Here is a 13589-nt window from a genome sequence, read left to right on the forward strand (position 1 = left end):
CCTTTGGATTCAGTAGTTTGCATTCTGGGTTTATCTTTTTCATGAATTTCTCTCACCAGGATAAGCGATTGTAAATGATGTTTGGAGATTGTAGAAGCATTATGGTTTTGTGCTTGAAGATAAATAGTGTCCATGCGGATAAGTCTGCTATGGGTTACTATAGTTATGGAGTGCATTACAAATTTTGGATTTATTTTAATCAGTATGAAATCCTTTGCAGCTCTTTGTCCGCCAGTTGGAGTGATCTGTTTTTGTGGGATTGTGCATGCAACCTTGGAATTAGGAAAGCTGTGTTTAATAGACAAAATAGACGAATAAAATTTATTCAAGGCATCACTATGATTTTTAATAACAGATAAGGTGTGTTAGGGATATCAGTGGCACTTTTTCATTCTTTCTGAATTTATGCTTTTTTCAGACAGCTACATCTGCTGTATGCAAAATTAGATACCGGAATTTTACATTGGGCAGGAGGCCCCGCCCACCAGCCAAAAATTCAGGGGCGAGTCAGCCTCCGCCGGGCCTGGGGAGCTCCGCCAGGATTTTACACTCCCCAGGCCCTTAATTGGCCTTGGGCGAGACTTCTGCCCCTCTGAGGCAGGAGGTCCTGCCTCCAAGATTTGCCAACTAATCAGCAGGTTGGCAGCTCTCAGTCCCAGCAGCAACATTGGGAGTGGTGGCCACTGCTGAGATTGCAGCCAGCTACAGCAGCAAGAGGGATGCCGGCCCTGGAAACAAGGTAAGTGTCTGAGGCCTCGCTGGGGTCAATCGGCCAGGCCCTGGCTAGGCAATGGGGTTTGGTTGGCAGGGGGTGGGGAGTGTTGTGTAGTGGGGGTGGTTGAGCCATCGGCGGGCCCTTCGTGTGGCACAAGGTGTCCGACCAGGAGGGCCCTCCCCTCCCCCAGCCCGCAAATGGACAGCCAGGTTTTACTTGGCCTCCTGGAGGGCCTGACCTGCCCGTCCGCTGCTGGTAAAATACCAGCGGCAGTGGGAGGAGGCCCTTAAGTGGCAGTTAATTGGCCTGAGGCGGGCAGGCTGTTTCTTGCCGCCACCGCCGCTGCCCCTCGTAAAACTTCAGCAGGGGCGGGAAGGCATCAGGAACGCTTTCCCTCCCCACCCATCTCCCACTCATTTTACAGCCCCCGGCACCAGCCCGCTCCTGCAGGAGGGCATAAAATTCCGACCAGAGTTTGAAGTTCAAATTCAAATTGAACTTGATAACCCCCCTACTTATTAAGATGTTATATGTTGCAATATCTGTACACCTAATTAATAAATGGTGTTACAGGTTATATGGTTATATATTTGTTGCCATATCCTATGGTTATTATTTTGTTGATGAAGAATACTTGTTTATTTCAATAAAAAAGTTTTCTTAAAAACTGTTGACTGTTTCACCCTCCCCACACTGCTACACTCGTGATCTTGGCCACATTGTTGTGAGGAGTAGTTTAATGGACCCCAGGCACTGCCCAAGTATGTATCACTGCTCCAAAAATTGAATAGTAACCAATGATGTGTACTTCCTAGTAAATGCTCATAGTGGATAAAGAGAAGAAACTTGATACTGTTGTTTTAATAAAAATGTAGTTAGTCATTTTTGGAAGATAAAATTAATGATCGTACTTGATTTAAAAGAAATTCTAAATATGCTGAAAGTTGTCAATAAATCACTTACTTTTCTTGTTAACTTTAATTTCTTTTGATTGCACAAGTGCCAGGTGCCAAGGGCCTGGAATTAGATGCTGGGAAAAAAATCCTTTTTTTAATATAAATTAAAACATCTGACATGAAATGCTGATGTAATTTCCTGTTGTACTGCACTTTCATGGAGGAAACCTTCCTTCGAGACTGTATTTAGAGCAGACGCACCACAATCTAGGTTGCCAAATCAGACTGAGCCAGTGTGCAATGCACACAAGTTTTTGTCCACTGCTTCCAACTGTTGCTTAATTACCTCAGCTCAGCTACATCTTAGATAATTTCCTGAACAATATGAAAACATCGCGTATGTTACAAAATATGACCCAAACTGGATCGCTTAGCATGAATATAAGATGATAATTAAGGCATCAGGTCAGTGTGGTTAGTTAAACAACCTACCTGGCAATTTTTCACATCTGCCTCAGAAACCATTAATGCTTTTTGTCTGGTCTGATGTTGGAGTTCAGATGCATTCCTGAGAAAACATGTATTAGTCAAAGGCTGCCAAGAATAGATCAAAGATTTATTGTACTATACTAAGTACAGTAACCTTAAATTCTTTTCTGAGCTGGGAAAAAAAATAAGGTAATGCATTCGATTTTTCTTTTGTCCAGTCTAGTTTATTACCATGCTTATGCAGTATTTCAAATGGGTCACTTTGACTTGCAACAATTTATTTGTATAAGCCCTGTTGTTAGTTTCAGCTGAAAGACTATCAGTTTCTTCTTTGTATTAGTAGGTTGTTTGGGCTGCTGCCAATATTGCTGTTAGATTATTGCTGTCCACTTCCAGCAACAGTGAGGTCAATAATTGACGTGACAAAGCTCATTGTTTAAAAATGACCAATGCTAAGGTATGCTGCTCAGTTTGGACATGTGTACCAGGTCACTGTGCAATTTTAGGCTGTTCCATATGGATCATGGTGGGGAAAAATTATGATATTATCAGAAATTCTGTTTAAACCTGCTAACATGCAATTTGGTCTGTAAATTGCTGATAACAGAATTGCACACATTTTGAACTGCACTTGGTAGTTAGATTTCACTGCTTCAAATAATCAAGTAAATGCAATGATAATTACAAGAGAATGAGGTCAAATGCCAGATCAGAACTCTGATGCTAAAATAATATTTGGGAAAGGTGAAACTGAGACAAATGACTTGTCTGGGTTTAGTGAGATTATGGCTGGGTCAGAGGCACCACTGTATTGCTAAACAAGAACCTGCATCCGGAACAGATGCCTTGCCAAGTAAGCTTGCCGAGCCAGACGGGACCAGCATGCAGTCTTTCATCTGTTTATAACTATTAGGCCAATCAGAATCCTGCAGTCCGTAAAGTGGAGACAATAGAGGATGAATGCGGAATTCAGTTTGACAGTTATAAGTAAAAACATAGTTGTGTCGCATAATCCCCTAACTTTTACAAATTTCTTTTTGGATGCCCTCTTTAGTCAGAAAATGCAAAAATGTATTTACTTTGTCCCCCTTGCCAGACATATCTGAATAAATTGAATTCCTCAGTAACCTGGCAACTTACTGAGCAGATTAACATGTGGAAATAATTTAGTTTGAATCTGCTGTCATAAATCAGTAAGTCACAGTAGTGGAATAAATGTATCCTTGTGGTTTGTGCGTTTGGAGAAAGGCACAGTACCAGATCATTTCTGTCTTGAAAATTAGTGAGAGTAAAATCCCTGTCCTTGATTAGCTGGAGTTTTGTACAACTCTATTGTAGGTGGCTATTATTTTGCTGTTGCTATGTAATGTTTCCATGAAATATGTGATTTGTGTGGAAGCTACATGCAATTAAATTACACGCCTGTGTAAGTGACGTGGGTTGAAAAGAAATTCCCTTGAAAGTAACAACTTAGGAAATATTATACAGCTACCAATTCAAAATAATTTGACAAGTCCAATGGTCATTGTGAAAGAACAAACGAACTTCACTTTGACTTACTTCAGACATCCCAAATGTTTCACAGCCAATGAAGTATAGTCACTATTATAATGTAAGAAAATGCAGCCAATTTATACACAGCAAGATCCCACAAACAGCAATGAGGTAAATGACCAAATAATCTGTTTTAGTGGTGTTGATTGTGAGATAGAGATTGACCAGGACAGCAGGAGAACTTGCCCTTCTTTGCATAATGCCACTTGAAATTTTATGTTCTCCTGAACAAGCATACAAGGCTTCTCATCTGGAAAACGGCACCTCCAGCAGTGCATGCCTCTCAGTACTGCAGTGCAGTGTCAGCCTGGATTATGTGCTCAAGTTTGTGGAATGGGCCTTGAACCCTCAACCTTCCAGCTCAGGTGAGTGCTACCAGTGAGCCAAACCTAACACTGAAATATGTGCTGCCCTGTTAATTCTAATCCTGTACAGTTACTTTCAGTGCAAAATTGGTGCTTTAATATCTAATGCTATCTACAAAGTGAGTTGCACGAAACATCCTCTCTGCTTTGAAATTCGAAGCAATTTTCAAAGGTTACGATGGCTTTGGTTGAAATAGTGCAAGACTGAAACTCTGCAATGCTATTCAAATTGAAGGAACAAATCATTAAGAGGCGATTCGCAAATTGGGTGGAAAAATAGTGACAATATAATCCTCATGTACTTTCAAATTGTGATTTTAACAAATTCATGAATTAGGCATAGGAATGACAGATATAAAAGATTAACAATAATTAATTGAATTATATTTCAGTGATGCAGCTGAGAAGATTCGTATTGGGAAGACTGTCGATGCCTGGATCACTGTTATTAACCAGGACATACAGGTATGCTGAGAAAAGATGTTGCCAAACTTCTGTATTAAAGTATGTTAACCCTTTGACAACTGAGTCTTTGTTTTGATACAACATCTGAAAATTATCAATTATCTTTGAAATATTTTTAAAAGAACTTTTGAGACGACCATGTGAAAGAATTTTCAGCTTTGTGATGAAAAATGATTGTATGATGCTGCATACATTGTCCCTTTCCCTGGCACTGACTTAACCCGGCAATAATGTGTAGACAATGCGTTACATAATTAGGTGCCTTGTATTTGGGTATTCAATTTAAAATAATCAATATTATTATATCAAGTAATATCTAAACAGTGTTTTGAATCTAATCAAATTAAGCTTGGAGCAAGGCGTACAATTATTTGGGATTTGAATTGTAACTGCTTCAGGTCATTTTTGGCAATACTTGCGTTAGCACTAAAGATTCTGAACTATGCTAGCCTTTGTTCATATGTGCTAATGGCCCCAGACTAGTATTACTTTTATAAAGGATGTCTGGAGTGAATATGATGCCCCAGTTGTGTTAATATTTCTCCTTCAGTCAATACCACAAACACTGATAGGCTGGCCATAGGTCTCATAACTATTTGTTGGAACTTGCTGTCTGCAAATGGCTGCCACATTTGCCTACATAACAGTCATTGCATTGCAAAGTAATTCATCACATGTAAAGCACTTTGAAAAAATTCTGAGGCATATTAAAGCTCAATGTAGATGCAGCTGTTTCTTTCTTTCAATTTGTTCCACTTTGTGCAGCTTAGGTTACACATTGATTACGTGTAGTTGATGTCACTCTGAATTTGAGAGTCACACCTAAGCGCTTTTATATTAATTTCAAAGGGATGTTTTCACTGGCAGTTCCCAAAGGGTGGATCTCACACAGTTGGTGGCAACTGAAAACCTGTCAGATTCACTGAAAAATCAGATATTGTCAGGTGGGCAAACAGCCTACTGACACATACGTAAAAGCAGCTTCAGTCTGAACACACAAGAGCTAGTTTGCAGTGCAATCTCCTTTATAGGTTTTATTTTGATGTGTGCACGCACTTCTACTGTTCATAGTGCCCAAGAACCCATTTGTATAAATCCATTGTTTACATTTTTCCAAGTGATTCCAAAATTTTAAAGAACTAGTTTGTATTAAATAGGATGTTACCGTAAATTACTGAAATAAAAACAAAGGAATGTAGATCATATATTCTTATATTATTGGTAAAGAGCTAGGAACTAATTGTTATGTGTAAGTGCGTTCCAAGGTGCTATATTCATGCTACACTGGAGTCACGTGACATGTAGCATTACACCGGTCTAGGCGTTCCTATCAAACAACTTGTAGAGCTGTATTAAAACACAAAGAGCTCCACCCTTTCTCAGTCTAAAGTGTGATTATTTCTAACTTATGGGAACCAGAAGACATAATATGGTGGCAGCAGGTGTCTATGAGTAAGCCTAAAACATTTTAAACAAATTTAATGCTGAATTAGATTGAAACAAATCGACCCAAATTAGTGCCAGAGAGAGAGAAAAAACTGACTGAATCGTGCGAAAACAAAATGACTGCGGACACAGCAATGAATGCACAGCTACAGCCCATAATGAATTGGGAAGCTGATGATGTTGTGGAGGCATTGGAGAAGTTTTTTAAAAAAAGTGCAGATTGACATTCAGTAGTTTTCTGAAAGGCACTAGCGAAGAGGAGAGGGTCAGCTATATCCTTCTGTGGGTAGGAGATAAAGGATTAAGTTTGTTAATAGCTGGGTGCTGAGTGAAGAGGACAGCAGAAACCCAGACAAAATCCTTGAAAAATTCAGCACCCATTTCTAGCCAAAATCAAATCATCGGATCTACCGATATGAATTTCAAGGCCTCAGACAGGTATTAGATAAGCTATTGCCACTTTTGTAACAAGATTGAAAAATGCAGCCGGAAAGCATAAATTTAAGGACACAGATGTAAGACTGATACATCAGCTAATTTAGGGTTCTGCACACCCTGAAGTACAAAAAGCTGTAATTAGAAAGGACACGCTTGCAATATTACAGGCTGTAGATACTGCCAGAGCACATGAAGCCACGAGCTGACAGAGGAAAACACTGACTTCCCAAAGAATTATCCTTCAGTTAAGCCAAGAGAAAGGCAGCAGGGTTGAAGCAGTGAAATAGCAACAAACGAATGTAAGCTAGACAGAAAGACGTGCAGGAGCTGTGGACGACCACATGAATGCACAAACAACGGAAATGTTCCGTATAGATTAATCTGCAGAGCTTGTGGAAAGGCCAATCACTGGGAAAAGATGTGCAGAACAAAGGAAGAAGGTGGTAGACGAGTCACCAAAGACAGATCAACAGGGCAAATGAGTAGGAAAAGAAACCGAAACATCCATACCCTGGAAAATAACAATGAGTTTGAGAACACGAGACATAGGAACCATACAACGGGTTCAATTCTGGGTACTGCCTGTGTGGAGTTTGCAAGTTCTCCCTGTGTCTGCGTGGGTTTCCTCCGGGTGCTCCGGTTTCCTCCCACATGCCAAAGACTTGCAGGTTGATCGGTTAATTGGCCATTATAAATTGCCCCTAGTATAGGTAGGTGGTAGGGAAATATAGGGACAGGTGGGGATGTGATAGGAATATGGGATTAGTGTAGGATTAGTATAAATGGGTGGTTGATGGTCGGCACAGACTCGGTGGGCCGAAGGGCCTGTTTCAGTGCTGTATCTCTAAACTAAACTAAACTAAACTAAACTGCATGAAATGTCTGAATGTGACAGTTCCCTGAGAAAAGAAATCCACAGAACCATTCAGATCAGGAAGAGGATGAGAAATAAGCCTACAATGATAAAGCAAAAGGTGAAGATTGATACCGGAGCACATCCTGCTCAGACAATACCAGAAGATCATTCCTGAAAATGTGGAAGAAAATAGTTATCCAAGGAAAGGTGCTCTGAAACTAAACAACATCAAGCTAATGCCATACAAGGAAACTGAGATTCGACAGCTAGGTACAGCCCAAATCAGGAAAAGATGTGAATTGTATGTTCTACATCAGTGAAACAGATGGTCCTGCTATCCTGGGGTTGAACAGCTGCGAAGAGCTGCAGGTTATCTCAGTAAACCATGAGGTGAAGGAGGAGACACTGAGGGTTGAAGATAGTACACCCATTGAAAAGTGCCCTCCCATTAGAAGCAAAGAAGATCTGGTGCAGATTTTTTTTTATTATTCATTTCATGGGATGTGAGCATCGCTGGCTAGGCCAGCATTTGTTTGCCCATCGCTAATTGCCCTTGAGAAGGTGGTGGTGAGCTGCCTTCTTGAACCGCTGCAGCCCATCTGGTGCAGGTACACCCACAATGCCGTTCAGAAGGGAATCCAGGTTTTGGACCCAGCAACAGTGAAGGAATGGCGATATAGCTCCAAGTCAGGATGGTGTGTGGCTTGCAGGGGAATTTGTAGGTAATGGTGTTCCTTGTGTCTGCTGCCCTTCTCCTTCTAGGTGGAAGAGGAGAGGCAGTGGTGTAGTGGTAACCCAGAGCCCCAGGCTAATACTCTGGGGACATGGGTTTGAATCCTACCTTGGCAGGTGGTGGAATTTGAATTCAAATGAATAAATCTGGAATTAAAAAGCTAGTCTCGTGGTGATCATGAAACTGTTGTCGATTGTTGTAAAAACCCGTCTGGTCATTGCTGATTTCCTTCCCGAAAGGACATTAATGTGGTTGACTCTTCAATGCCCTCTGAAATGGCCGAGCAAGCCACTCAGTTCTATCAAACAGCTACAAAGTCTAAGAGAAGGACTAAAACCAGACGGACCACACGGCATCGACCAAGACACCGGAAACGACAACGGCAAACCTCGTCCTGTCAACCCTGCAAAGTCTTCCTTAATAACATCTGGGGGCTTGTGCCAAAATTGGGAAACCTTTCCCACAGACTAGTTAAGCAACAGCCTGACATAGTCATACTCACAGAATCATACCTTGCAGACAATGTCCCAGACACCACCTTCATTATCCCTGAGTATGTCCTGTCCCACCGGCAGGACAGACACACCAGAGGTGGCGGTATACAGTCGGGAGGGAGTTGCCATGGGAGTCCTCAACATTGACTCCAGACCCCATGACATGGCACCAGGTCAAACATAGGCTAGGAAACCTCCTGCTAATTATCACTTACCGCTGCCCCTCGGCTGATGAATCAGTGCTTCTCCATGTTGAACACCAATTGGAAGAAGCACTGAGGGTAGCAAGGGCACAAAATGTACTCTGGGTCGGGACTTCAATGTCCATCACCAAGAGTGGCTCAGTAGCACCACTACTTACCGAGTTGGCTGAGTCCTAAAGGACATAGCTGCCAGACTGATTCTACACAGGTGGTGAGGGAACAACAAGAAGGAACAACCTACTTGACCTTGTCCTCACCAATCTACCTGTCACAGATGCATCTCTCCATGACAGTATTGGTACGAGTGACCAACCCACAGTCCTTATGGAGACAAAGTCCTGTCTTCGCACTGAGGGTACCCACCATTGTGTTGTGTGGCACTACCACTGTGCTAAATTTTGAACAGATCTGGCAACTCAAAACTGGGCATCCATGAGGTGCTGTGGGCCATCAGCAGCAGCAGAATTGTATTCAAGCACAATCTGTAACCTCATGGCCTGGCATATCCCCCATTCAACCATTACCATCAAGCCAGAAGACCAACCCAGGTTCAAAGAAGATTGCAGGAGTAGTACCAGGCATACCTAAGTCAGCCTGGTGAAGCTACAACACACAACTACCTGCATACCAAACAGCAGAAGCAGCATGCAATAGACAGGGCTAAGCGATCCCACAACCAACGGATCAGATCTAAGCTCTGCAGTCCTGCCACATCCAATCGTGTGTGGTGGGGACAATTAAATAACTGACAGGAGGAGGCGACTCTACAAACAGCCCCATCACCATTGATGGGGGAGCCCAGCACATCAGTGCAAAAGACAAGTCTACAAAGCATTTGCATCCATTTTCAGCCAGAAGTGCCGAGTCGATGATCCATCTCAACCTCCTCCTGAAGTTCCCAGCATTATTGATGCCAGTCTTCAGCCAATCCGATTCATTCCACGTGATATCAAGAAACGGCTGAAGGCACTGGATACTGCAAAGGCTATGGGTCCTGACAACATTCCGGCAATAGTACTGAACACTTGTGCTCCAGATCTAGCCGCGCCCCTAGCAAAGCTATTCCAGTACAACTACAACACTGGCATCTACCCGGCGATGTGGAAAAGTGCCCAGGTATGTCCTGTGCACAGAAAGCAGGACAAATCCAACCAGGCCAATTACCGCCCTATCAGTCTACACCCGATCATCAGCAAAGTGATGGAAAGATTTGTCAACAGTGTTATCAAGCGGCACTTGCTCAGTAATAACCTGCTCACTGCACTCAGTTTGGGTTTTGCCAGGGCCACTCAGCTCCAAACCTCATTACTGCCTTGGTCCAAACATGGACAAAAGAGCTGAATTCCAGAGGTGAGGTGAGAGTGACTGCCCTTGACATCAAGGCAGCATTTGACCGAGTATGGCATCAAGGAGCCCTAGCAAAACTGGAGTCAATGGGAATCGGGGAAAACTGTACACTGGTTGGAGTCATATCTAGCACAAGGAAGATGGTTGTGGTTGTTGGAGGTCAATCATATCAGACGCAGGACATTATTGCAGGAGTTCCTCAGGGTAGTGTCCTCGGCCCAACTATCTTCAGCTGCTTCATCAATGATCTTCCCTACATCATAAGGTCAGAAGTGGGGATGTTCCCTGATGATTGCACAACGTTCAACACCATTCGTGACTCCTCAGATACTGTTACAGCCCATATCCATATGCAGCAAGACCTGGACAACATTCAGGTTTGGGCTGATAAGTGGCAAGTAACATTCATGCCACACAAGTGCCAGGTAATGACCATCTCAAACAAAAGAGAATCTAACCATCTCCCCTTGACATTCAATGGCCTTATCCTCACTGAATCCCCCACTATCAACATCCTGGGGGTTACCACTGACAGAAACTGAACAAGAGCCGCCACATTAATACTGTGGCTCCAAGAGCAGGTCAGAGCCTTGAATTCTGCAGCAAATAACCCTCCTCCTGACTCCCCAAAGCCTGTCCAACATCTGCAAGTCACAAGTCAGGAGTATGATGGAATGTTCTTCACTTGCCTGGATGGATGCAGCTCCAACAACACTCAGGAAACTCGACACCATCCAGGACAAAGCAGCCCGCTTGATCAGCACCCCATCCACACCTTAAGCATTCAATCCTCCCACCACCAGCACAAAGTGGCAGCAATGTGAACCAGTTACAAGATGCGCTGCAACAAATTACCAAGGCTCCTTCAACAGCACCTTCCAAATCAGTGACATTTCTTTTTATTCATTCAGGGGATGTGGGCATCGCTGGCTAGGCCAGCATTTATTGCCCATCCCTATTTGCCCTTGAGAAGGTGGTGGAGAGCTGCTTTCCTGAACCGCTGCAGTCCTTGGGGTGTAGGTACACCAACAGTGCTGTTAGGAAGGGAGTTCCAGGAACTTGACCCAGCGACAGTGAAGGAATAGCGATATACTTCCAAGTCAGGATAGTGTGTGGCTTGAAGGGGAACTTGCACTTGGTGGTGTTCCCATGCATCTGCTGCCCTTGTCCTTCTAGGTGGTAGAAGTCCCTTGTTGGAGATCGTCATTGCCTGGCACTTATGTGACGCGAATGCTATGTGCCACTTATCAGCCCAAGCCTGAATGTTGTCTAGGTCTTGCTGCATATGGAAACTGACTGCTTCAGTATCTCAGGAGTTGTGATTGGACTGAACATCGTACAATCATGAGCAAACATCCCCACTTCTGACCTTATAATAGAGAGAAGGTCATTGATGAAGCAGCTGAAGATGGTTGGGCCTAGAACACTACCGTGAGGAACTCCTGCAGCAATGTCCGGGGGCTGAGATGATGGGCCTCCAACAACCACAGCTATCTTCCTTCGTGCTAGGTATGACTCCAACCAGTGGAGCGTTTTCCCCCTGATTCCCAGATGCCCAGGGTGTTTTGATGAGATGGTTGGATGCTTTGAAGAGTTTGAATATCACATCACTATTGTCCCATGATGAAACCAGTGATTCATCCCCCACGTAAAGTACCAAGAGAACTAACGGGAAAGCTTGAAAGACAGCTCCAAGAGATGGAAGAAAAGAAGGTGATCACCAGTCACAGAGTGTACAGATTGGATAAATTCCATTGTGGTGAGAGAGAAGCCAAATGGACGACTAAGAATTTTCCTGGACCCCAAAGATCTCAATTAAGCAATAAAGAGGAATCACTACCCCAATCCAACACTGGAAGAGATCACACCAGCACTGGCAGGGACAGATTTTTTCAGCAAGTTTGATGCCAGAAGTGGCTACTGGAACGTGAAGCTTGATGAGGAATCTTCGCTGTTCACAACATTCAACACACCCTTTTCACAGTACAAATTCCTGAATCTACCTTTTGGTCTTCAAGTGAGCCAGGATGTGTTCCAGCAGAAAGTAGACGAGACGTACCAAGGATATAAAGGAGCAGTCGCCATAGCTGGTAATATCCAGATATATGATGTAGACAGAGGAGATCATGACTACCATCTAGGCTTAATGTGCACGTATTTGAATGCACAGAGTGTGGTTAATCAGATTGGTGATGTACACTTGCAGATTTCCATGTGGAAATATGATGTTGTGGCTATAACAGAGACCTGGCTCAAAGAAGGGCAGGAATGGCTGTTAAATAATCCTGGATACAAGGTGTTCAGGAAAGATAGGAAAGGGAAAAAGGGGGGAGGGGTGGCGGTATTGATTTAAGGAGAGCATTGCCATGCTGGAGAAAAAGGATGTCCCAGGGGGTTCAAGGGCAGAATCAATTTGGCTAGAGCTAAGGAACAAAAATGGTGCAGTTACATTGCTCGGTGTGGTCTATTGGCCACCAGCTAGTGGGAAGGATGTGGAGGAAAAAATTGTAAGGAAATTACAGAGTGGTGCAAAAATTATAGGGTAGTTATAATGGGGGACTTTAATTATCCAGACATAGACTGGAATAGTAGTAGTGTGAAGAGCATTGAGGGGCAAGAGTTCCTAGAGTGTGTTCAGGAAAATTTTCTACAACAATATGTTGTTAGCCCAACGAGAAAGGAGGCACTGCTAGACCTGGTTCTTGGGAAAGAGGTGGGCCAAGTGGATCAAGTATCAGTAGGAGAGCATTTAGGGGACAGTGATCATTGTATCATAAGGTTTAGGCTGACTGTGGAGAAGGACAAAGAACAATCCAGAATAAGAATAATTAACAGAGGGAAAGCCAACTTCAATGGGGTAAGAATGGAGCTGGGGTGAATAAATTGGAGTCAGAAGTTGGCTGGAAAACTAGTAGCTGAACAGTGAAGAGATTCAAAGACCGTCAAAGAAGAGATAGTTTGGGCATAGTCGAGGTATGTTCCCTCGAAGGGGAAGGGGGGGCAAACAAATCCAGTGCTTCTTGGATTACAAAAGAGGTAGAGATAAAGATAAAGAAGAAAAAGTGTCCTCATGACAGATGCCAGGTAGAAAGTACTATTGAGAACCAGGCTGAATATAGGAAGTCTAGAGGGGAAGTGAAAAAGCAAATAAGAGAAGCGAAGAGAGAGCATGAAAAGAAACTGGCAGCTAGCATTAAAGGAAATCCCAAAGTTTTCTATAGACATATAAATAGTAAAAGGGTGGTAAAAGGAGGAGTGGGGCTGGTTAGGGACCATAAAGGGGATTTGCACATGGAGGCAGAGGGCACAGCTGAGGTATTAAATGAATACTATGCATCTGTCTTTACCAAGCAAGAAGATGCAACCCAGGCAATGGTGAAAGAGGAGGTAATTCAGACACTAGAAGGGTTTAAAGTTGATAAAGAGGATGTATTAAATAGGCTGTCAGTACTTAAAATGCATAAAGCACCAGGAACAGATGAAATGCATCCAAGGATACTGAGGAAATGAGGGTGGAAATCACGGAAGCACTGGCCATAATTTTTCAGTATTCCGTAGATTCGGGGGTGGTGCCAAAGGACTGGAGAA

General features: G+C 43.2%; 1 protein-coding gene across 4 annotated transcripts in view; it reads left to right on the forward strand.

The window, feature by feature from the left end:
* kiaa0586 (KIAA0586 ortholog) overlaps positions 1 to 13589 on the forward strand; it is a 654782-nt gene that overhangs the window by 316272 nt on the left and 324921 nt on the right. For all 4 annotated transcript variants that reach the window (XM_068039229.1, XM_068039231.1, XM_068039232.1 and 1 more), the window contains exon 14: positions 4412 to 4484. In XM_068039229.1, coding sequence (XP_067895330.1) covers positions 4412 to 4484 — 73 coding nt within the window. The remainder of the gene's footprint in view (positions 1 to 4411; positions 4485 to 13589) is intronic.

The sequence above is a fragment of the Heterodontus francisci genome, chromosome 9, assembly GCF_036365525.1.
Source record: "Heterodontus francisci isolate sHetFra1 chromosome 9, sHetFra1.hap1, whole genome shotgun sequence".
NCBI lineage: Eukaryota > Metazoa > Chordata > Chondrichthyes > Heterodontiformes > Heterodontidae > Heterodontus > Heterodontus francisci.